Source organism: Hippoglossus stenolepis, chromosome 4 (genome assembly GCF_022539355.2).
Source record: "Hippoglossus stenolepis isolate QCI-W04-F060 chromosome 4, HSTE1.2, whole genome shotgun sequence".
In the NCBI taxonomy this organism is placed as follows: Eukaryota; Metazoa; Chordata; class Actinopteri; order Pleuronectiformes; family Pleuronectidae; genus Hippoglossus; species Hippoglossus stenolepis.
Window position 1 is genome coordinate 10292626 of NC_061486.1, and position 26756 is coordinate 10319381.

The window sequence follows — 26756 nt, forward strand, 5'->3', positions numbered from 1 at the left end:
AATGCTTCCAGTGGGGCCTCATCTTCCTCTGGCCCCCCACGTCCCATACTGTCAGGCTCGGGCTGCTCCTGTCCGTCTCCAGCGACTCCACGTTGAAGCCCACAGTCGGCACGGTCACCACGCTCTCGTTGTACATCAGTTTGTAGAGGAGGGTGGTCTTCCCTGAGCCGTCCAGGCCCAGCATCAGGACCTGTGACTGCTTCCGAAGCTTGGATCCACAAACACCCATAATAATGTAGAGTTTGTCTATATCCAAAAAGGAATGTCTTCTAGTGTTTGTGTCCTTCGGTACTGTATATGTGCAGGGTTACAGTGTCTGGCCTCTTGTGACCACGGCCTGAAATCAGTATGCTTTATGTGCACGCAGGCATATTGACCCCTCCCCTCTGTCTGTGATGGGATTCCTTCTGTCCCCTGCGTAGCTTTCAGGCACACTATTTATATCCAAAGTGACGGTGCAAAGAAGTGGGGCGACATGAAGCTCTCCGGTTACTGCAGCCCCCTCAGTGGGGTCACATCACACCTGCCCATGATCATCTCACACACAACCATACACACACACACACACACACACACACACACACACACACACACACACACACACACACACACACACACACAAACACAAACACCAGCAGCAGCCAGGAAGTCCATGTTTGCAGGGTCGTATCTCTTCCTGGATGGTTGTCACCCAGCGATGACATCACAGGGAGATTTTGGCTGATTGTAAATGTGGGTTTATTATTAGACTCACAACATGTCGGCTGAAGGTTCAGCTTCCAAAGCGCTTCTGGGAATCAGTGAGTCATCTGGAATCAACACGCATGTACAAAAATGTCCCACTTATTGTGATTGACTGAGCCGGCTAATTTATATGTTATGTTTCTGGATACATGACTAGTTTCTGTAACCATTCTTAGTTTTATCACGTTCTTACTTATTAATAGTACTATCTATTTTGTTGACCAGTACGTCCAGCCTTGGGACTGATGAATGTTAGTACTGTTTATTACCCATCACTAACATCAATGCATTGGTCATTGGATTAAATCAGTGTAGTACTGTTGTGTGCACTGTTAACATTTTCTAATCACCCAGCAGGTGGCACAGACGCACTTTAATAAGGCTTTTTAGTAAAAGAGCTCAGACGTTGCATTTCCTTCAACAAGATAAATATAAAACAGTCAAAAAAATATAGAATAAACAACGACCTTCTGTAAAGTACAAGCTTTCATGATATTTGATAGGAATATTGATGTTGATTGATGCATGAGTGCTTTTCTATAATTTAGATTAAACCAAACTGCACATCTGTTCAAGATATATGTAACAGACGTGTCTTATTTTTTATTATAATAGTCATCTTTCTCTGTTTTTATGGGAGATGGTTTTCTTGTCAATGCCGTTGTCTCTTTGCTATATTATAGTCATTACTTTTGTACAATATACTCGCTTAAACAAAACATACAGGAAACAGAAAGCATTTATTTTTTACCTTTTTGATTCTTGTCAGTATATTAACCTCAGTTTCATTTTCTTGACAAAGACAACAAAAAAACAATAGCAGAGAACTTTCTGAAAGAAGAAGCTCTCATGATGTTCATGTTTTTCAGCCAAAGAGCAAATCTGTAAAGGATATAGGTAAAATAATTGTCTTATTTTTCCTTCTTTTTTAATGAGATACTGGGTCAGGTGGGACAGTGGTGCAGTGGTTATCCTTATAGCAAGATGGTTTCTGGTTTGACTCCCGGTTCTGATGGTGTGTGTGGAGTTAACATGTTCTCCCTGTTTTTGAATGGATTTTTTCCAGAGCTCATCCCAAGACTTGAAAGTGACCGTAGGTTTGAATGGTTGTTGATCTCTGTGTGTTGGACCTGTGATACACTGGTGACCTGTCCAGGGTTCACCCTGGACAGGTCACCCGGGTCGCCCGCTGGGTCGCCCGCCTCTCAACCAACGTCAGCTGGGATACGCTCCAGCTCCCCTCGACAATTACAGGAAAAGTCATATATAGCTGAACGGATGGATATCGAGTTGCCAGGATTATGTATTTGGAAAACATCTGTGTGGAATCTTCCATTTCCTTCAGTGTTGTTGTCTCTGTGCTGTATCGTACATGTCAACAGTTACACGCAACACAGAAAGGGATCATTTATCATTTTAATGTTACCTTTTTGATTTACATTTTTAAAATTTCTGAATTTTTTTCTTTACAGTTTTATTAAAGTCAACAAAAACAAGTACAAATGCCACATAAACATTCTGTAACATACATTTTCATGGAGGGAAGAATGTGAACTGAAAAAGCACAAACTAACCGTTTTTATCTGGTATATATCTCTGAAGTCAAACAGTCCCGGAGCAGGCGCACTGTTGTATAAACAGCGGAGGGGTGATACTAACACGAGGACAGAATGTACATTCATCTTACAATGTCCTGTCTCTCGGAGACATTCTCTCAACAATGCTATTCTACACCAGAGTTAACAAGATATCACACCGAGGTCGTGCAGTGTGCAAGGTATGATCGACTGCGTTAGAGTAAAAACAGAGGGCGTAGTTTTGGCAGCAGACTCCATAACAGGAAATGAGCAGTTAAAAAAATAAGGCAACAATAACGCGTTTCATTTAAAGGCTTGTTACATTTTGAGTCACAGGGGAATGGAGATCGAGCAGTGACGGTCGGGATGAATGATGAGTTTTCTCTGCACCAATGTGACGTTAATACGAGACATATCAACAGTGAGTTGTCTGAGTATATTTCTATTTGCAGTAAGGGATAATGTAGGAAAAGTCAGATAATGGAATAGCATGTCAATATGTGATTTTAAAAAGTTGTTAAGCCAATAATTAAATGTAAAATTATCGATCATTTAGTAATTTTTACTGTGAAAACTCAACATTTCATCTTTTTCTTACAGGTTTGTACAATTAAAGTCAGTGTTATTGCTGTCAGTGCGATGTTACTACAATATCACCACATGGTCTGGAAATGTATTACTTCCAAAGACTGTATTCGATTTTATAACCATTTAAAATGACACTGTGACAAGCTGCGTTACTATCAAACAGTTGCTACATTATCAGTCGTTACAAGGATCCCGATCAGAGTTTTCAAAATAATTGATAATCAAAAACTAGTAGCTATTTTAAGTGAAAAAACAACATTCAAAAGTAAAAACGGGGCCATTCAAGACAAAACACTTCATTCTCACATCGAGAAATCTCACGTTCAGCAAATGTGATGTAACAATGTAATCTGTTCTATCAGACATGTAATAATTTGTGTTGTTTATGAATAAAGGGAAGTAATTCATATTCATGTTTTGCACCAGTGACGTGTGTTTGACTGAGGGACAAAAAAGAAACGTGTTGAACAACAGAATTTTCAGTGCAGTCTCCCGGTGGACGTAGATACAATAAGACGATGTGGAAAATTAAATTGAAATTAAATCAGTGGTCACGTCGATGTTGAGTGAAAGGCATCACGTTTGAAATAATATGGAAGTGGAACTCCATGCTATCTTATAAATCTGTTGTTATTGGCTAATAAATGAACTGGTGGTTAATGTGAGACACACACACACACACACACGCACACAAACAGTAAATTTTGGGGACTTTACAGAGACATTAAATTCCCGGTGACTTACACTAATCAAAACCTGAATAACCCTAACTCTTACCCAAACCGTTTAGTAACAATTGACCCAATTATTATCTTTTTTCCCCCAATTGTGGACACAGCCATCCCCAACTGGTTTTTAATCGGAAATCTGTCCCCAAAGGTAGTCTATGTGACACACACACACACACACACACACACACACACACACACACACACACACACACACACACACACACACACACACACACACACACACACACACACACACACACACACACACACACACACACAGCTAAATCTGTTTATTTGCATGACAGTGAATAATCCCACATTACGGTGTCTCATACATATGGCTGAGCCCAAATAAGACATTTCCTTACTTGTGTCACTTTTACCTCATTAAAAGTAAAGTAGGGGGGCGTGGTTGATGCGTCGATGGGCAAACTTCTGTAAATATCTTTTAGAGATATAGTTCTTGCTCAAAAAAGTGTGGACTCACTTTGTAAATCTTTCCTCTTAAGCCTATTCAAACAAGATATTGATACTGCATGTGGTAGATGGATGGTCTACTGCTCGCTGGCCTTGCTTTTAAACTTTACCACCATGACGGTGATGTTGTCAGGGCAGCCACGGTAGAAGGACTGGAGGACGATGCTCTTGGCGCCGAAGTGAGGCTCGTCCAATCGTTCCCTGATGAAGCGGACCGCCTCCTCGTTGCTGAAGGTGTCCCACAGGCCGTCGGACGCCAGGATCATGAACTCCGGCTGTACCTTGTTCAGGTCGAAGGACATGATGTCAGGATCGGCAACGACCACGTTGAGGTTCTTCAGGGGGTAGTCGCCCAGAGAACGGGACATGGCCAAGATGCCCTGGACGCGCCACGAACCGTTGAAACTGATGAAACCACCTGAGGAGGAAGTCGGAGGAAGAAATGGTTGGAAGATGATAAAACAAGCAGCGGGAAGTGAAGGAAAAATAAGTGGAGGGAGAAGAGAGGAAGTGAGAAAAATGAGAAACACAAACATGAGAAGAGGAGAAACAGATGCTTTCTGTGTTACTGCTATTACAACACCAAGATACCAGATTTTATTTTTCTTCATATGAACCGGCTGCCATGTTTCCTCAACTACCACCATGTTCAAATCAAAGTGAGAATCATAATATGGATCCTTGCCGCTGACATGTTTTCACTCAGCGTTAATGCTCATGGAACAAATTATTTATGTTGGATACATTTCAATTCATGTCACATCCTGCGAGTGCAGCTGTGTGTCCTCAGTGGCTCCGGCAGATTGGTGAGCAGGGACTATAGTGCTGGAAATGACTGAAGTAGATGAAGACTTCCATACTAGGTCAGGCTGCCTCCCCAGATCCTGCTGAGTGAGGTCATAGCCAGGGTTTTTAAAAATACTGAGGTTGAGAGTTCAGGCCACTGCAGGCTATAAAATATTACTGTCAGCCACCACCCCCCAAATCCCATTATGTGTGACCTTCTATTATAATCTGCGCTTAGCTAACTCAAATCCCCAAATTCCCAGAAAAAGCAGAGGACACAACCCCTGTGTTGTCATTTTCTTCAGCTCTTCTTTAGATATAATGTTATTTATAAACTGTCGGCTGAAGGTGCAGTAATTCAGGAGACATCCCACATTCCTTATGTCTCCTCTCTTTCTCTTTATGTCTTTTAAACACAATGATGTATTAACCTGAGCTGTTAGCTGCTGAGGGTGGGATGCTAATAAATGCATTAAATAGTATTATCATCATAGTTATCTTATCATTATTTATATAGTGTGTATTTATTTGAAAATAAAAAATATATATATTTCTTTCAGTATTAAGTTTAGTTTTCAGTTTAGTTTATGAAAATGCAACATTTCAATCAAAGGCAGAAAAATTTGGGGAAAAAAAGTTAACTTTTTTAAAGTTCATCCAACAATTTAGTTTTTTCACTGTAGAAAATACTGGAAAACTCAATATCATAAAATTATCATGTCTTAAATAATAATAATAAATTACTATTAATCTATCGGAAATGACATTATAAATACTCTTTTTAATTTGTTGTTGCAGTCTGCAGCTCCTGTAGCAGTTGTTCCTTGTTGTGAGTCTGATGTCAGAGGAACAACTGTGACAGGAACATTGCATTTTTAATAATGATACTGCTGAGATCATGTGAATTGAAACTGTTTATTATTCTTTTCTACTGGGAGCGTTACAGACAACACTTATTTTGGCTTTTAGGAGCAACAATGTTTTCAAGAAAATCTGATTTCCCTCGTTCAAAATGCAAATTAGTGCAACAAGTTGTTCTCAAATCTGATCAGATTAACAGCTCTACCTGAGGAACCCGTGGTATAATGTGTCTTTGTGTTAGAATGAAAGTGTCATCGAGACAGTAGTAAAAACTACCACAGTAACAATATAATGTTATCCTGTGAGAGAAGGTTCCTGAACAAGGGATCTTTATTAGTATACGTGATTCCTGGACATGAGACTCATTGCACTAAAAACATTAGGAAATGTCAATGTCTGCGGAATTAAAATTGCAAGCATGTTACTTGAATAAACAGTTGCGTAGGCAGCATCATAATGCAACCTAAATCTCAAGTTTTAGTTTCAGTACCCAATCAGACCATTAGGTGGAGATGGTGAGCTGGCCTCACGGTAATCTGGCATCTACTCTCCTCAGCACAGAGAGAATGCAGATATGGTAGCAGGCAGAGTTATGCCTCAAGATGCACCTTAAATACTGTGCACTGTCTGGCTGCATTTGATAACGTGCACTGCTCTGGAAACAGACTGTGTTATCAGTCAATAGGTTTTGATGTCACACCAAGCACAGAGACACTGTGTGGGGAAAAAAAGGACAATGATTCTGAGCTCTGATCATAAGAACTTATTTTATGCTTCCATGACAACAATCTGAGCGGTGATATTCCCCTAAGTTTTATCTAAAGCCTTGTTCTGTTGCTCAGAATCAGCTGAGAAAAGTCTCACTCACCAGCCTTCTTGATCCTCTTGCGCTCTTTGAGCTGGTAAGGTTTGTGGTCGTGCGATAGAGGAATGGCATTGCCGTTTTTATCACAAAGGACTCCGCGTGAATCTCCAACATTGGCCACGGTCAGCTCCTTATCGGACAGCAGAGCCACCAGACATGTGGTACCTGAGGAAGAGGGGGGGAGAGGGGGAGAGGGGGAGGGTTCAGTTCAGTTCAGTCATTTGTAATCCAAGGTGGGAAACTTTAATCAGGTGCACAAGTTAAAACACAATAAAATAGTACAGTACAAAATAAATACTACAGCTACCACTTCTACTACTAATATGTGGATGAATATGAAAGTAAAGAGATGTCTTGTCACCTAAATGAAATGTACAAATTTAGCAGGTTTAGTACAAAAGGAGGAGGCAAGGAAAGATGAAGAAAGAGCCTCTATGTGTAAATTTTCATATTATTTATGTATAAATTATCAGACAAGGAAGTGCATTTTCCACTCTAGATAATTAAATACATGACAAATTAAGGGAATATTACATTTTTGCATGAATCATACAACAAAAGAGCTATTTTTTGAGCTGAATGTTAATGTTTGGAGTCCATAAGCTCATAATGACAATGATGATTATATTCAGCAAGTATAATATGCATGCTAACATGTGATAATAAGCAATAAACACTAAGTACACCTGAGGCTGATGGGAATTAAATTACTTTTATTATCTTAATATTAAATCAGAAACCAGAGAATTGGAAACTTCAAATTTTGAGCAGACGCTGGTGCTAGAGAAACAAAAATCTGAATTCATCCTGAGGTGATCAACCACAAGTTGATTCAATATTTAATTTACATTTCATTCAAAACATCAAATGTTTTCTGCCTCATGGCGTCGCTGATGGAAAGTTCAGTTCAGTGGGTCACCAAAGTCGCTTGGATTCAACCTCATGGGACCATGAATATCTGTGTTTCAGAAAAATCCAAATTGGCATAAATGAGTTCTGCTTAAATATTCTGTGACATCTGACAAATGTATATAAACTCACTGTGCCTATTGTTGGATCACGCAACCCTAACTCATAGCAGCTTTCGATAAAAACTTGAGTAACACAAATACCCAACCTCAGTAAAACACACTTCGTACACACACACACACACACACACACACACACACACACACACACACACACACACACACACACACACACACACACACACACACACACACACACACACACACACACACACACACACACACACACACACACACACACACACACACGGAAGTGGAACACATGGGGCCGTGTGCAAATATTGCAAAAACTCTTTGAAGCAACTTCTCGTCCTTGCACCACTCGCCTGGACGCTTTCATTTATTTTCCTCCTTCCTCTCTTTGTTCGGCCTCCAAGTCAGAGAGAACACAGCCTAGACTCAGAATCTGAGGCCTATTGTGTGAGATCCAACAGTCCTATAGAGGAAGAACAGATCTGCCTGTTTGGTCACACATAGCGAAGACAAAACTGGAGACAGAGGGGAACAGAGGAGTTTGGAAAAGAAAGGACAGACTGCAGGGCTCCTACTGGCCTGGGCCACCCAGACAGAGAGCTGGGCGGTTGGTATATGGAGGAAGACGAGGAATGGGACATACAGTCGAGACACAATCAGGATTTTAGTGGTGGAGAAAAGACTAAAGCCACATTCAGCTCTGAAATGTGGATGGAACTTTAAGTTCCACATCTTGGTGTGATGTTGACTGACCGTCCATGTCTCAGGCGTATTGACCAGAATGAAAAACATCTATCTCCCCAATGACTGTTTCTTCCATTCAGTTCAGCTGGTACAGTCAGCATGTGAGAGACGTGTAACACACACAGTGGAATGAAAAGAGAGAATACAGAAGGAGACGTTGGAGCCAGAGGATGAGGAGACATGTGAGGAACTAAAGAGAAAATTGATAACTTCTTAGAAAGACAAGGATTTCATTATTCTCCCTTTTTGGCGTTGGCAAGATGTGATAAACAGAAAATTGGGGGAAAATTGGAGACTGAAAATAAGTGTGAGAGAGAGCAGGAGCTGGAAGCGAGGCTAAGACGAATGAAGTAAATATTGCTGCCACTTAATTGTAAATGACTCACTAAATCTTTTACACAGCTTGTGAAAAATCCATTTCTATTAGTTTCATCATGGTGTGCATCCCTAATCCTGCTGCCTGTGCCTATAGCCGCCGCTGCGCTGTGCCATGCTGTCCAGCTAATTATCCCATCCGCCAGTTCCCATGGCGATCAAGATGATGGACTGAGGTGCCTCGCAAGCACACCCTCCCCCCAATTAGCCAAGCCATGCCAAGCACATGTTCAGCGTTTCCCATTAAGATGACACCATGACCCAAATGCACCCCGTGCTCACGTTAATGATTGGCTTAGCTCGGGCAGGCCCACCTTCAACTCTCCAACGAGATTAACGTCTCAGTCCCAGTTAGACTCCCCCCTCCGATTTTATATCATTTCACTAACACTCTGAATCATTTATCATTCAACACACGAATACATCACATGGATCATGTTTGTAAATAAGCTGCTGGGCATTGAGGTGAAAATGTAACTTCAACAACAGGGTGGTGCAGGACTGCCACCACCCTGTTTGCCCGGCTCATCGTCACTCAACCTGCCCCTTAGTCTCACTATAACATCAAACATCTCTTCCTCCAAGAGCTGCCGTCCAGTTTGATCTGAATGTGTCAAGCCAATTCAGACACGAAAATGTCCAGAGCCCGTCCAGACATTCTGCGGACTTTGTCTTTCACAAACGTCCAGGACACTCAGGTGTGACGTCTGGGTGGATCCTGCAGGAGGCAGTTTAAAACTGCTGCGGAAAGTAGAGGATGTTTTTTTTGTTTACAGCACATCAACACCGGTGTAGGCCCTTCATCACGAAAAGCTCTCAAATGTCATTGTCTTTCCAAATTAACATCTTCTACATGTATGGCACCTCTTCTTCATCCTGACATTTTGTTTTCTTCCAGTTTTGCATCAGACGCTTGTTAGAAATGTCATCAACGCGCCCACTCGATCCCTGTGAATTCCATTTTCCTGCTGTATTCTCACTTGTACATTCCACAGACATTTTACTAAGGGGTTCCGGAAGAAAGGTAGAGAGCCAGTGACTCGGACATTTGTGTCCTCACACACAGCCCCTTTCGGATAATTCCAGGAGAAAGTCTGGAGTTCAGCGAATGCCTGAAAGCAGCATTAGACTTGCACTCTTAACTCTTGTAACACTACCATATTTACTCCGCATGTGTCACTTTGAATTGCCTGCAATATGCAATATGTCCATTGTGTCACTACAAAGCCTTAGACAAACTTAAATTCTCTTAATGTATAGTATTTTTTCCCCATTCATCTCTTCTGGTCCTGAACAATCAGCTGCCTCAAGGCCTTCCTCAGCCTTTCACTTGCTTTGAGGTTATGTGCACATTTAAATCACCCACTCGTGTCTCAAGAGTGTGAGAATTTGTATGGATATAACCTATGTATCTAACCAGCTCGTCTAATGAAAGATGTTGTACGAGGTCAATCTTGTGGGTCAAAAAGTGTTTTAAAAGGACTTCTCAACAACTCAAGATTGACAGGTTCAAAAATCAGTGCAACAGAAGCAGAGATATCGTCTGTTTTATTCCACTCATTCTTCTTCTTTGTCTAAATCTGGTGCGTACATTATCCGCTGTTACTCGATTGCTGGCAGTTGTCTGGATTGTCTTGCTCATTTCTTTCTAACTTTACACCCCCAGAGTTTTCTCTTTTTCATACTCATAGTGTTCAGCCAAAAAAGGCTTCTTGTATGAGAAAATATGTCGAAAAAGAAAAAAAATCACATATTCGGCAGAACTTCCCTGGAACAATAAGCTGGTGGAGTTCCCGTTTAAGATGATCAACCTGCCAATCTCCTTCCTCCCATGTGAGAGCAGAGGAGTTAAATGCTTCATGTCTTTAATAGCTTAAACCCCTCGAATTTTTACATGCTGAGGTCGGACAATTTCAAATCCAACATCAAACTTGTGAAATCTTGAATCTAGCTTGAGATGATAGAGAATTCAAATCCAGCACCTAGGTGTTTTCCCAGAATGGTCCTGCAGTCTCCCTCATGAGTTCAAGAAACTTGGAAATTTTATCAGAACTTTTACACTCAGCTGCCAAAAACCACAGCAGTGATGAGCTGGGATCCTATAAAACAATATCTCTCACATCAGATGTCAGCGCCTGTTGTCAGATGTTTCATCAACATTATGTTCATCTCCCTTAACTACATATTTCCCAGAGTACTTTAATCTATACTGCACAATGATTATATGTTTATATGAACAACAATATTCAGACCATTGCCCTCATTCTGAAATCGACATCATTTCAATTATTATGTTCAGTGAGTTGCTAATAGAATATTCCATCCATAGTCCTGTTCACATGTTGCAGAGCATCGTCTGAATATGATGTCAAACAGTTAGTATCCTCCGTCACATGTTGTAATGCGATTCAGACCTTTACATGTCTACATAATGTGACTAGAATACTCCACATCTTTTATTTAGATTAGATTTTATTTAATTTCAATGTGATTCCAGGAAGTAGTTTGTATTTTATATCGTGCAGATAAACACCTATGTTGTCTATCTGTAGTCATTTGAGGACTTCTAATGTAAAACAGGACCTAAAAGATGGTGCGTCCTGATGTGATATTTGAGGATAAGTATCTGATCAAGACACTTTATATATTGTACAGCTGCACACATACATATCCTTACTTGGGTAACAGTCTTAACCGACTCATTTGTAAGCGAACACCACACAGCGACATGCACAAATAAATAACAGCCATTTTTTTCAGTTAATGATAATCCACTCTGACAGCAAGGGGATCCAGTTTGGGGTTTAACAAAAAACAAACTGACACTTGATAACAGCACAGAAATAGAGAAATGGGCTTAGTCTTATTTTGATTAAAATTTCTTGGCAGATTCTCAAATCTTTAAGATTGCTTCGCTCGTCTATCAGGACAAAGTTAAGGTCACTTTAAGGTCATACTGCAGCAGCTTCAGATTGTATTTGTGGAGGATAATCAAGTACTCAGATCTGTTCACTACTAACGAATCAGATCAAATTAATGATTTAAGATTAGCTGCGGTCGTTCACCATATAATTGAGAAGACTGGAGTTTGAAACAAATGGTGGAAAGGGGTCACTCAATGTGGAACTAGTTACTACAGGTGATAACTATTAAATTCAAAAACTACATTATGATAACATTCAAATGTAACATATAAAAAGGTTTGATTCCAGTCTGTCTGCACAACTGAGTTGGTACGATCTGTGCTGGCGTCATTATTTGGTGCCACTAAAGGTCAGGTGTTGTTGGGTTTCCAAACACAGTGAACTAAAGGAGGAAACACTGCAGGATCTGCAAACATACTCGGAGTGAGCCAACATTTAGCTGAAGGGGAATGGAGTGTATGGTGCTCTTTAAGCAAAGAGAACAACAATGATGTTAAACAAACATTAACATCACTGGAGTCAGTCCACAAACATGAAATAACTCATAGCAATGATGTAAGCACTAAAAATGACATCTACAGCCATTAATAACAGCAAACAGGCTTAGAAACACAAAGACTAAATGGCTGGGACATAACAACATGGAGCTAGAAATGAGTATTAGCTTTCTGCTACTAAATATATGACAGTTTAAATCAATAAATAAATATATAACAGTACAGTAGACTTTTTATAGATGTAGATGTCAACCTATAATGGTGCTGTTTTTTATTTTTCTTTATATCCCACAGTATGACCCCTTTCTCACTATTACGTTTTTTCTCTATCAAGCCAATTTTTATTTTATTACATAAAGTCTATGTTTTTAACCAAAGAAGAGGTTTATAGTTACCATAGCAATACACTGTGTAATGATACTACAATACGATATCGATAGTCTGGCACCAGCAAGATAAATACTTTCTGTTGCATCTCTGAGGCGGAATATTTAGTTTCTAGTCCGATTTATGGCAGTTCAGCTTTTTGCCAGTTTGACATTGAATTGATATCATGCATGTTAATGTTGCTGTGTTTGTAAAAAGCGCTCAGGCGTCACACACTCACATATCTATAAAACATAAAGCATTTAATCAGGCAGTGAATAAATGCAGTGAACAGTTTGTTTGATTCCTGCCTTGCCAAAAATGATCCTGCATATTTCAGAGAGGGAAGAAATTCCTGCACATATTTACATGAATTAATTTATAAAATGTCCTTCTCTCAAACTATCTCTAAAGACATAAACCTTTAAAACATAAAACATGGCCAATGCAACACAACTATTGATTATTGGACTAAAGCACTACCGGAAACATTTGCGTGCTTGCAAACATTTTGCTGAGAGACATGTCAAACAGCTACATAAAGATTAGCACCACACTGCCTCAGGGACACAGTTTCCCTAACAGACTGCGAGGTGCTGGACATTCCATCAAAGTCCCATCTCCCTTATCTTCCTTTGGAGCGCTTTTGTTTGCTGATAAACAACAGAGGGATGAACGAAAAAAAAGGGGGGGGGGGGTAAATCTGATATGCTGTTGTCCTGGGGACTGGGAGCTGAATTGAGAGCGTGTCTCTCCATTTCCCCCCGCTCTTCCTTCCCTGCCAGCTTCATTTAGGCTCCGATTACGACATAAAGCAGGGCGCTGTGCACCCTAAATGATGCGATTGTTGAATCAGATACAGGGAGAAGAATGCACAACAATTACCTGATCAGCAGACACCCTCCCTCCCGCTATCACTCCCTCCCAGAGACGCTGACAAGAAGGCGAATTCAATCCCTGACTGTCGAAGGCCCGGGGACAGACATGCAGGCATTTTGCTCGAGTGGAGCTTGACTGTAAGTTTATCTATCTTACCAAATAAGGAGGATAGAAATATAGATGCATGGGAGTCAGATAGAAACAGATGGGAAGTAGTGAGAATCTTTCGACCCTGGATGCAACAGGTCACGTAGCTTAAGTAGGCAGAGGGATCAGGAGGGGAGATTTACTTGGTGGCTGTTTTGAGAGCAACGGGGATCAGAAAGCTGAGCTAGTGAAGCAGCGGAGGACAAGGATAAAAAGAGGCGAGTGCAACAAAAGGTGATGCAGCTGCAGCATATCAACCTTTTCTGAGAGCTTATAGTCAGCCGTCGCCTGCAGTCTGGGTGCTCCTGGTCTGGACAGTTAAATTCTCCAGTTTAACAATCCGCGGATCATATGACCGACCATTCTCAGGACGACGTGAGGCCTTCTCAATGGCCCTTTCATACCACTGACCCCCCCCCCCAACAACATACATGTGAGTCACATCAGCCGTCTGTGCAGGTTTTCCTTTAGGCTAAACTCCGTTCAGACATGTAATCCAATTGTAAGTTGTTGCATTCCTTTCCCCCTCGTTTCTTTTTCTTAAGGGGAAGTCTGGTGTATTGCAACTCAAAGTAAATGCTGTGATCTGACGATGAGAGGAAACTGAAGAGGTCACACGATCCGACAGGTTTCAGACGAGCTAAGCGTTTATATAGATCAGCGGAGGCACTTTATTTAAAAATTTACATTTTTAATTGGGGCCTCTGTTGCGGTCTGGTGGTTAGGACGTCAACGATTGAACACAACAAACCCTGCTCAAATCTGGCCAGTGACAATTTTTGCATCAATAGTGTCTTCTCCCTTGAGTTCATTTCAACTACAACTGTGATCTATTTGATGTTGAAAATGAATGAATGACCAATAAATACTTAACATAAATACTCATTCATTCGCTGTGATTTTTTCTGACATTATTCAGCTGGATTCTGGCAGGAAATAAAAAGGACTGACGTTTACGCTCTCACATACAAACTGTCCTGAAAATGCATGTTCAGTGCATGTCTGAAAGCAGCTTAAGTGAGTAAAACTGCATAAATATCTGTTGTAATTATGAGAGACAAATCCTTGAACCCAGGTAATTTCCCTCTCAGGAATTACTTAATGTATCTGTCATCACTTTCTCCAGTTACTTATTGCAGCTACATTCTTCCCAGCTTTAGAGTAATCAGGGGCCCCGGAAGGAAACTGAACCTCGCGACAGGAGCCATGAATTCTTCAGAGAGCAGCATGTCATGACAGTCACTCCATGTAATCATCTTATGATCTATATTTGAACTCACTCCTCTGCATGTTCAATACGACAATATTGTTTTCTGCCATGAGAAAAGTTTCATGATCTCCAACTCCTCCTCCTTCATCACGTCCCTGTGGTATAAATGTATCGGAGGTGGATGAAAAAGCACGTGAAGCTCATTACTCTGCTGCTCCTCTCTCTTCCTCTTACTGCTTCTCTGATGTCTGCAAAACCTATTATACACGTAATTGTTATAATCTGAAAAATATGGCTGCGGAGAAATCTAGGACCAAGAAATATGTTTATAAATGAAGCTCTTGCGTCTCTGCGTCAGATATGTACGATTCTGTGTTGGGACGTTTTTTTCTTCTCTTTCCCGTCTCTCCCCCATGATTTATCTCTTTGCCCTCTCTCATCACCCTTTGTTTTGGTTCGTGCAGATCGGTCTTTTTCATCATCCTTTGTATCCATGCTCTCATTTTCCTCACCCTCTGACTGTGCCACTCTCTGTTTGTCCCCTCCCTGTCCCTCCTCACCCTTTGTCTCTGCCCCCTCTCCTTTATTGCCCTCCCTTCATTTCCCCTTTCGTACGGGGCTCTTGTTCCTCTCTGCTCTATAGCTCTAACCAGCAAAATGTCCTCCTCACATACACATGCATCCTTCTTTCTGACCCCTCTCCGCCTCTTTCTATCCATCTCTCTCTCTCTCTCTCTCTCTCTCTCTCTCTCTTTCTCCCTCTCTTGTTACACCCCTCCCTCCCTCCCTCCAGAGATAATTACTACAAGCCTTGTGAAGATCAGCTTGTATTTAAACAGCTGAATAAGCAAGGCCGGGGGCTGCTGACAGTCACTATTCAACAGTCAAGTAGAAAATAATAGTTTGCATGCAGCATTATAGGGGACATTTAAAAACACTGCCGCAAACAAACTAGTGATTTGTTATTCTGTCTTCAGTAATGAGCAACAAAAGCGGGCAAAGATCATCTGCATGTGGCCTTGAATGGTATATTGTATGCACACATTCAGGTCATTGCTAATTCATGGACCAGTGTAAGATCTAGACACACAGAACTGATGCAGGGAATTGTCTTACACTGGAATTTATCATGTACACAGTTACCTCTGACCAAGGGGTTAGGTGTCAGTTTTGTTTGTTTCTCTGTTAGTTAGTAGGATTACGCAAATACAACTAGACGGATTATCACAGAACTTGGTGGAAGGATGCAGTATGGGTGTGGATCTGAATAAATGGTGGATCCAGGTATTTTGTTTCACTTTCTCTGGAGGGTTTCTCACAGAATTCATTCAATCTACTGCGGTATAGCGGGGGGGTGCATGTGCACGTGCACACAAAACTTGCTCGAACGCACAACAGATTTCAAGTGACAGGAACACAGGTACGCGTGAGAGAGAACTACGTTGCATGCCACTTGCAAGTGTGTGCACAACAATGTGCAGGATGTAGTACGGGTCAGGTGGTGCAGACCCAGATCAGGGGGTGTGATTTTTTTTTCAACTTTCTTAAACATTGTGAGATGGTGTTTTGGTCATTTTCTTTGATTTTCCCAGATCCCAGAATTCACGGATCTTGATTAAAACTGGAATTACCGCACTGCGGTTGTATGCCTCCGCTTACCAGTAGAGTTTTCATTGACATATTCCTATATACTTTTTTTACAGATTCATATAAGGTCACTTTGACCTTTTACCACTGAAATGTATTCACTTTATCTGACAACTGATCGAAAGTTGATGAAATTCGCTCAAAGACTTGAGGCAAACTTCCTAGTGAATTGTACCAGATGAAATGAAATTCCCTACAGGCAGTCCTAATATATCCCATTCACAGGGATGTGGGGTCACTGTGACCTTGACCTGTGACCTACAAACACCAAAATCAAATAAGTTGATTTTTGAGTCCAAGTGAATGTTTGTACCAAATTTGAAGACATTCCCTTAAGCTGATCTTGAGATATAACCTTCAAGAAAAAATAATATTTCGTGAGTCCACTGTGACCTTGACCTTTGGCTACCAAAGTCAAGTGAGTTTATGCTTGAGTCCAAGTGAATTTTTGTGCCATGTTTAGTGAACTGATAACTGAGTGTTTGCAATTTGTTGCAAATGTAAATAAAAATTTGGACCCAGTGAATTTAAAAGTGGTTTCATAAGCGTACTGGATGATTTTGAAGTTTTATGGGAATCTTTTTCCAGGCGGTTGAGGTATTTAACAGTTAAACACACACACACCTGCTTCATTGTAAGTGGCCGACAGCTTATCCAGTATTTCTCTGTCCAACGTCAGGATCTGCTTTTCCAGGATGGAGGGATAGGAGACGCCACCCCTCTCTTTCTTTTCATCTTTCTCTTTTTCTCTGTCTCGCTCTTTCTCCCGTTCATAGGTCAGTAGCTGCTGGCGGAGAGCCTCGGACAGGTGGGCCTTGGCAAAGTCAGCAGCAGCCTGATAACAGAAAGCAAAGGGGGGCAGAGGGAGAATTAAAATCTGTAGATAAAAAATTGTATGGGCAAAAACACTACGAGCAAAACACTGATGTTGACACACATATTCTGACACATTTTCCATGTTGATGACAAGTGTTTTTCTTTATTGTGACCAGGTTCAAGCAGCTTTCATGTTCATATGATGCTTGTGTCAATATTTCCAAACGTAGTCTGGCTGGTTGGACATCGGAGGTGTAATGAAAACCAGGTTTTAACTGTTAAAGTGGTTCCAGCTTCTCAATCGTGAGGATTGTAAACTGAAGACGGATCATGATAAAAACAGATGCTTAGATACTTTATCTTAGGCTGTAGGAAATTCATTACAATTGGCATAATGACAACAATTTGATGCCAAAATGTCTATTTCTATATTCTTGATTCAGAAAATTGTAATGTAGCACCAATTGTTTGTCGTTATAGATAACGATATACATAATAGATATTTTATGGATGTAAACACATTAACACACATTGTCTTTGGCAAGTGGCACAGTGGGCTACAGCGGCCTGTTTGTCCTTTACACCTTGCTGTAGCACATAAATCACAGATAAAACAGAGATAAAGAAAGAAAAAGTGCAGCGTCAATCAAACACACACAAGCTCACACACACACACAAGCTCACACACACACACAAGCTCTCACACACACACACACACACTCGCTCACACACACACACACACACACACACACACACACACACACACACACACACACACACACACACACACACACACACACACACACACACACACACACACACACACACACACACACACACACACACACACACACACACACACACACACACACACACACACACACACACACACACAGCGCTGTGGGACACAGCTGAGCTGGAGAAACTGTATCCTCACCTCCATCCATTTTACTGTGAGGATAACACCAACTAAACCGTTTTTTTCCCACACATTCTCGCTGCTGAGCAAATAATGCCTCCCTCCACTGGTTCAGTGCCAGACAGACAACACAAGCCAATACCAAGGTCACAAAGTTCAAAAAGTTCCGCGAATGTCAGAGAATGATGTGCTGCCATGCAACTGTAACTGAAAAAAATGTATACAGCTTATATTTAATACATTGCTTTCACTTCTAGAAAGTCCAACACCTAAAAAGATGTGGATTATCAGAAGCAAACGAGAAATTCAATGAAGAGAAAACAAGCACCTACACAGGCTGCGTCTACCTATACTTGATATAGATTAGCTTGTAGACGAATGTGTGTATGAAGTTGGCGTGTTGTCAATTCAGTGGGGAGTAGTCTTTCCGTTTAAATGGAAATAAATGAACGAACTGGATTATTTTGGTAATTTTGTTGCCGGTGTAATTATGGTATTATTAGCAGCATCACCAACTCCAGGTTCAGGACTCAACAAATGTTTAAATGTTCATCCCCGTCCATCCAACATTATATCGTAAGAGACAAAGAACGTAAATCAATCCTGGCACCTTATACACCTTCTAGTTTGGCTCGGACTTAACAAGACATTCCAAAGGACCAGATCAAACAAAGGTGGGTGTGACAGCTTCCATAGACTCGAACACTGTCCCATTTAGCCCTCTCCTATACATCCCCCTTGTTCTCTCGTAATCTATATCTCACTCTGATCAGGAAACTGCTTTCAAGGGCTAAGATAACCTTCTCCTCCACATACATGAAATCCTCTCCTCGCTTGTTATATCTCATCTGTGTTGTTCAAGCTCTGCAAACTCAGTCACTCTTACACTATCATCTCCACTGTCACCCAAAAACATTCAGTGTTTTTATTTGGGGGATGTGTGAGAGTCTGTGTCTTTCATTTATTTTGTATTTCCCACACTCCCCTCTCTCTGCTTCCATGGTGATGTGCAGTCCAAAATCAACAGGGATCTTTTCTACATCCCTTTCTGACACTCTCCCTTCTCTTCTCATCTTGGCATACCTTCATCCTGTGGTTACCACACAGCGAGCAGGAGTCATAAACTAAGTTCAAAGGTCATAAATAGAACAGGAAGACTTTTGTCGGCTTGGGCTACACTCTGCTAATTATCCAAACTGTTTGATTGTCTGCCTCTCAGTCCTCAAGAAACCACGAGGGTCACAAACCCTTTTTCCAGCTACATTCCATTAAATACTTCAACACACATTCTGATCAGGCTTTGAGACAAGGTGACTGCATGAGTCTAACCTTGACAGAACGGGAAGTGAAGGCTAATTCTCGATTATCTGACCATCTAACCTGCCGGCTAACCAGATCGACACATCAAACATCAGGCTGTAGCATCTGCACCAGCTTAGAGGATGAAAGCAGGAAAGGGCAGGTGAGGGAGGGACGGCAGGGATGGATGGGGATGAAGTCTGTGGGATATAGGGATGAAGACAAGATGGCAAGGATCAAGGAAAGTAATACAGGAGGGAACAAAATGGAGGATGAGATCGGCAGTTGGCATAAGAGCACAACGGTGGAATGCAGGAGGAAAGAAAGAACGAGAGGGCGAACCCAGAAAAGATAGTTGGATTTGAGGGGAGGGTTACTCGTGCTGAAAGAGATGTACAAAAAGGTTGAAGCAGCAGGAGTCAAGAGCTAAGATTCTTTGCTACCTGGTGGGCAACAATAGAGAAAGTAAGACTGTGCAGAAACTAGTGAAGAGGCCATTAAGATGATGGGTTTATATTATCACGGGGAGAAATGCATGTGAACAAACTTCTACAACAAGGGTTAAAGGTGCACAGGGTTTTATTGTAAATAACCAGTTATTTTTTACATTCACTGTTAGTCACCGACACACATTGTGAGGTCTAACAAAGGTGTTTGAGAACATTTCCTTCCTCATAATCATTCATTGTTTATTTGCAATCAGTCGTCTTCTTTCCTGCCTTTGTGTGCACACTGCTACATTTGTGTGTGTACATTGTTGTGTTACCGTTATAAATGTAGATCAGGAGAGGGCATCAAAACAACAGCGCATTGTGAATTGCGTAGCCTGCATGCTCGAATATGCATCCACGTGCGTGGTTAAAATAAAACAAAAAACAAAGGACCCACTCACAGAAACAGTGACTGCACCCTGTTAAATGTTCAATAACGTTCACCAGGTGGTTGCTAGCTTTGTTGATAAGTTGTTTGGTGTTGTACTTTAGGTGCAGAGCTTTTTTGCTGAAAAGAGCTTTTTGCAGATGGACAAAGCTGATGACAATGAGATTGAACCTAAACGGTAAAGTTTCAGAGCATAAAACCAAAACAAAGAGCTGAAAGATGTAAAATAAAAATAAAAAAAGCTCCATACAGCTCAGGGTTAGCTCCAATTATGCTTTATTGGCTTGTCATCATGACCACCCACTCTCACATTTGATATAGTTATTGGAACCGTTGTCAATGATACACTAATTAATGTTTTTATATTAAGTAATTAATTATGACTAAAAGTCCAGCAAACAACTGTTATTTTCATTTCGATATATTTTCTAAATTAATCAGTAGGTTGCTTTGTTAATAAAATGTAATAAAATAGTAAAAAAAATGCTCCAGCAAAGTCTATAAATTACTGGATTTGTCTTTCTAACACTTCAAATCCCAGAGATATTCAGAAATATGTACACTACACTGAATCTTATGGTATTTTTGCTCAATGACCTGAAATGATTAATCATCCAAATCTCTGAATCAACTCATTGATTTATATATAAATAATTTCAAAATGCTTCAAGAAAACTGCAGTGGAGAAAATGAGTATTGGGACTTCTAGACCCAGCACAGGAGAGTGGTCCCAGAGTGCAATCAGTCTTGACTGTGCAGTCACATTGGGCTCTCCTTCACACCAGAACTCACCTGCACCACACAATTGCTGGTACACAAACCCACACACACACACACCTCAAAACATATCTCAAAAGCACCACCTATACGATTTGACCATTTGCATCATCTTCCCCGTCCCCCTAACACTCCCCCCTGACTGCTAACTGTGAGCCACTCAGATGCACAGTCCTGTATAAATGGTCAGGCCATTCAAACACTTCCATCCATCACATCGCAGGGCCAGCAGAGATGAGGAACATCATCCGAGTTTTCCTTCTGAATCACCCTGAGGGGATTTCATAACCGAGGCAGAAATATGTCTTCCTGCCGTCGCTCTGACAGATCAAGAAGGCAGATGGAGAGAAGAAGAAAAGAGGGACCAGAGAGGGGGAGAGACAGAGGAGTGTAAGAACTATTCATTAGAGGGAGTGACTCTAGTCTAAAAGACAGATCCTGAGATAAGTGACAGAAAACCATCAAAGCGATGGAGAACAGAGAAGGCAGTGGTTATTAGAGAAGAGGGAGTCTGGAGGAAGGACGATTCAAAATATTTCCCTTTGTTATATTCATTTCCAATTCACAAGTCATAAATTACAATGACAAAGATCCACCACTGAAGAGACCAGTTTACAATCCGAGTTTGCATTCACCGCAAAATGCTACGCGCTTCATGCTATAGGGAGAACAAAGAAGATCATTTGACTTTTCTTTAAACTAACTGAGACAATTTAAGACATAGTTTGCATTCATAATTAAAAGGCAGGAAAAGGAGGCTTGTGCCACACACACACACACACACACACACACACACACACACACACACACACACACACACACACACACACACACACACACACACACACACACACACACACACACACACACACACACACACACACACACACACACACACACACAGCAGAGGTGTCGCAGCTTTCTCCTCAAAATGACATTGCAGAGCTCTGTCTGTCCACAGGGCCGAGGGCAGCGTCATCGCACAGCCATCATTTCATTATCTCACACCTGAGCTTTGTATGTGTCAAGGCTATGCCAAGTATGAGGGTGGGAGTGGGTGTGTAATGTTGGCATGATGTTGTCACTGTAAATAAATAGAAGCTCACTCATTTGTACTTAGAAGGAATGTGAATGCACACAGGGGTTAAGAACCCACAAACATACGAGCGAAGAAGTCATGGCCCTAATAAGTCATTTGATAACAGCAAAGGTATTTCACCTCAAAATCCATTTGTTTAGTAGCTCAACTTTTAGGTCGACGGAGACGAGAAGTCCTTTACTTGCTTAGGAAAATGTAAATGTGGACACGGCAACTGGACAAACTTAATCCGTATCGAATTTTTGACCTTGGGGATCATAGTTTGTCCAAAAGTATGAATCTTAGAATTTTTTGGAATATCTTTTACCCAGTAAGTAGATGAGTAAATACACGGAAGAAAAGGAAAAAAGGGGGTGGACAGTGAAGAGGCTGAACTAAGCCGTTGAGCAAACCCAGGCACATTTACATTGAGGTTTTTAAAATGTCAGAGTGAATTTATGTGCGTCGTCAAATCAAGTGTCGTCTTCACAATAGCAGTGGAGCCATGACACTTATTCTGCCAAGCTGTAAAATGTTGACTTATTACTTGAGCAGTGAGAGACGTGGCAGAAAGCTAACCCCAGCACATTTAACTATGTCTTCTCAAACAGCCTGAGTCAGGATCAATGTGCATTCATTTTGTGATTTATATGATTACAGTGTCATTTTCATGATAGTAGTGGAATTATTTTTAAAATTCAGATTTTTTTTACAACTGTGATTTGCTGATAGGTTTCATTGGTCTTTAGAAAAACGATTCTAAAAACGAAGTATTTGCGAGTCAATAACTTCCTTCCTACGTAGCGTGAGCCAGAAGGCAGATTGGAAATGTTTGTGTGGCCTTGAAAACACCCTCCTGCACCCAAACACACAGATTGTACCCAGGCGTCCCGAGACTGTTTTTCTCTCCCAGCCATTAAATCTCACCCAAAACCCCAACAAACATCATGAGCACACATGGGCTCAGGGACGGAGCGCTGGGGGGGGGGCGCAGTGTCGATACCATAGTCTGAACCTCAAATATCCTTCAGCTGCCAAGACAACTCATGCACACGATCACGTATCAGCAAACACGCATCACTACATCAGTTCAAGAAACCACTCGGAGCGGCATTCATATTCAAATACCAGTCGTGTCTCAGAGGGCATCTGTAATGGCCAGCGCTGTGCTGCGAGGCCGACAGTGGAAAGTGGACAGAATTGGCTGCACGTAAAGTGAATGAGGATTTCTCAGCGATGAAAGGCAGAGCTATAAAAGTGGATCAGGGCTGGAAAGTTGAATAGAAGTCCATTAAAAGTGGCAGGAAATGCTTCAGTGCCTTCAGCCTTCAGAGAGACGGAGCGAGCGGGAGAGAAAGAGCTCGATATGAAACGCTGCCTCTTTGCTAAACAGAGTCAGCTGCATCTCCTTGCTCTCTGTCTGTGAGCGAAGGAGAGGTCTAAGACTGGCGCGAGAACATCTGGTTACCATGGTGACGGCTGCCAAAGCCTCCAATAGGCCAAACATCTGTCTCACCTCGGTCTCGTTCCAAGTCTCCCACAAAAACTTGCAGCGGCATACAAAGACCTGCCCCCGAGGACAACAGACCTGCAGGTTGTTTGCTCATTCCGATGCCAGTAAAGCAGATTTTACAGCAGAGGTGACCGTCTAGCGGCTCAAAATCTAGAGGTCTAAACAATTACACACACACACACACACACACACACACACACACACACACACTCAGACACTCAGACCCGCACTCAGTCGCACAAACAGAGACAGATCTTGTGACTCTTTCCTCATAAAGTGAAGAAAGCTATTAATGGAGGTGATTCGCATTCAGGTAGTGAACAGACCCGCAGCCATCAGTCTGCCTCTCCGCTCGCAGTCCACACACAACTTTGGACTAAGACCTCACAGAGTGTGTCCTCCCTGCAGCGGGCGGCTCCATTAGACGAGGTGAAAACTCATATTAAATCTAAACAGTCTATTAGAGTGAGGCTGTCTGGTTGATCCACAGCTTCCGATTGCCTCACCTCTTGGTAAGAGCACCCCCCGTTAGAGTCTACGGCCTGGACACCGAGTCAATAATAGACTGATGTGTAGTTTATTGAAAGGACGATCAACATCATTTACAAGGCTCTGTGGTGCCAGACCATGATTCATGTATCTGCGGAGGAGTGCAGGGATCTCAGCTGCAGCCTGACCGGTAGTGGACGTTTGCTGATGATGCTCATATTAACATTTGAGAGTTAAAATAAATAAACACAAAATATTAGCCGATATTTTCCTTTCGCCAAGGAGGTTATGTTTTCGTTCGTGCATGTCAGTTAGTTAGCAGGATAACGGCAAAAACTACAGGACAGATTACCATGAAAGTTGGTGGAAAGTTTGGATAATGGGTCGGAGAAGAACCCATTCAATTTAAAAAGGAGGTTTTGCAACATTTCATTGGTTTCCCAAAGAATAAAAAAACAGGCATGTTTAAGGGACTGATATTTATGAGTGTGTGCAATTTGGTGCAGAACAGAATCAAGTGAAGTTAGATGTGATTTCATGAGGGGACTCTCGGGCCTTGGCGAAGGTATGCGCTCTACTGAATGACATTCTAATAATACATGTTTTTGGTAAGTATCCCTTAAATATATATTTTTTGAAGCTATTTAACATTTTGACATGCTTAGTAATTCAGCTATAACTTCTCCAGGGAAAAACAGTAATGTTTTTTTTTTTGTTCGACAGCTTTGGAAGTATTTTTTGGAAACATTTGACTTAGGCTATTAGTTTTTCCATAATGGCTGCACACTAGAGGATTTTCAAGTCTAACCTGATGATGACAGGTAACTGATTTTTAATCTTTTAATTGTGAGAACGCACACAAACTAGACAATCCAGTCGAGACCTGGGACCACACACTTGGCGTTCAAACAAACAATTTCTGTTTCAGAGACTTAGGAACTCACAGAAACTCACATGATCAAACATGACTTCAGAATAAAAACAAACATTGACGTGGACTGCTGGCGTCAGGAGGGCTGAATCGGACCCGAAAGTTACTAAAGTCACTCCTACACCATGAATTGATTGTAACTGATACTATTGAAGCATAAGAAAAGTAGCATCTGATACGAGACCAGCTGAAGATCTTTGTTGCATGTCCTCTTGTCATCTGCTGTGGAATTGGCACTTTACTCATTTAAAACTAATGTTGTCTAAGGCAATGTTCCTGCACTGAATCCTATATTTCAATGTTCAGGATTTGTTTCACACTAAAGAGTTGTTGATTCATCTGTACGATCATTTTCGAGGATGTAGTCTGTGGTGCTGTTATTGCGTTATGTTGACAGGTATCCCTATTATTTTAGCCACCGCATCAATGAGTGTAGACAAAACAACAGACACACCTCATTGTGTAACGCAATACAGTTTACCAGCACCACAAATTGCTGCTTGCGAAATTATTACCTTTTAAGTTATACATTTCACAAGCAAATGACCACCTTATGAAAATGAAATCAACACTTAATAGACCCGCAGACACTGGACATTGTCTTTTCTATGATCGGTCCGCCAGCTGCACTGCTTTTAAATGGACAATTTAATTTGAACTAAACCACATAAAAGACATCTTTAATGCTTCTTATTAGGACATATATGGATATATAGATGTGCTTTTAATAATAATCTGTCAATAATATCTCCATGAGCAATGAATCAGCTTCTATGTATAGATAGATAATGTTATTTTCCTCCTGTATTTACAGGATAACAGCAAGAAAACTAAAAAGAAAAGGTTAAGTGGAAAGGTTCAGAGGCACCGATGCTCACATATCTCCAGCATGACAGTAAATAACACTCACACTTCCATCTCGCTGCCCTGTTTTTGTTACACTCGACGCATTACACACATACGAACAGCTGCCACAGTGTAAATGTGACTCCTCTGAAATGTAATGCTTGTTGTTAAGCACCACAGCCTTGTAATTTCTTGGGTAATAATCTACGTAGATCTGTGTTCTAAGCAGCTGTATTGCAGATTCACAGCCTCTTCCTGTCTGTGCACGCGTGTGCCGAGTATCTGTGTATGTGTGTGTGTGTGTCGCAGACAGAGAGGCTGGAACTGTTATTACATTTGGCCTAGGTGCTCCACACGTCACATGCCCGTCTCACAGAGCAGAGGGGTGGCAATTAGAATGACTCCAACTGGCATAAATCAGCACGGGCCATAAACACCACTGTGAGGGAAAAGAAAATGATGGAAGTGGAAAAAAATTAAATGAGGAGGTGAGAGGAAGAGGCGATAAAACCATTTTAGAACGTGCACTCGGGTGAGAAGAACGATGGGAATGTCAGGGAAAAAACGGATCTAGAGAGTAGAATCACTTCCTGCTGAGATCGTTCTATACTTTCTCATCCTCCACCGCTTAAATCTATTATTACCAACAGCTACCAGCAACAGCCCATAATCCGACGCCTTCACTACAGCAGCATGAAAACAAATTAAAATTAAATATTACACAATTTCAACATGTTACTGAGCGGAAGAGGACTTCCCATGAGGATCCTCTTCAAAGTGTCCTTTAGAA

The 26756-nt window shown here is 41.3% G+C and overlaps 2 protein-coding genes across 2 annotated transcripts in view; both read right to left on the reverse strand.

Annotated features, from left to right (window-relative positions):
• The window catches only part of LOC124851626 (ADP-ribosylation factor 6-like), a 17093-nt gene extending 16711 nt beyond the window's left edge, over positions 1 to 382 (reverse strand). The window contains exon 1 of the mRNA XM_047339514.1: positions 1 to 382. Coding sequence (XP_047195470.1) covers positions 1 to 229 — 229 coding nt within the window. The 5' untranslated portion in view covers positions 230 to 382.
• A 1764-nt stretch (positions 383 to 2146) lies between these two features.
• ppm1lb (protein phosphatase, Mg2+/Mn2+ dependent, 1Lb) overlaps positions 2147 to 26756 on the reverse strand; it is a 50323-nt gene continuing 25713 nt past the window's right edge. Inside the window, exons 2-4 of the mRNA XM_035153845.2 lie at positions 17044 to 17254; positions 6633 to 6794; positions 2147 to 4535 (exon numbers count right to left, since the gene is read on the reverse strand). Coding sequence (XP_035009736.1) covers positions 4195 to 4535; positions 6633 to 6794; positions 17044 to 17254 — 714 coding nt within the window. The 3' untranslated portion in view covers positions 2147 to 4194. The remainder of the gene's footprint in view (positions 4536 to 6632; positions 6795 to 17043; positions 17255 to 26756) is intronic.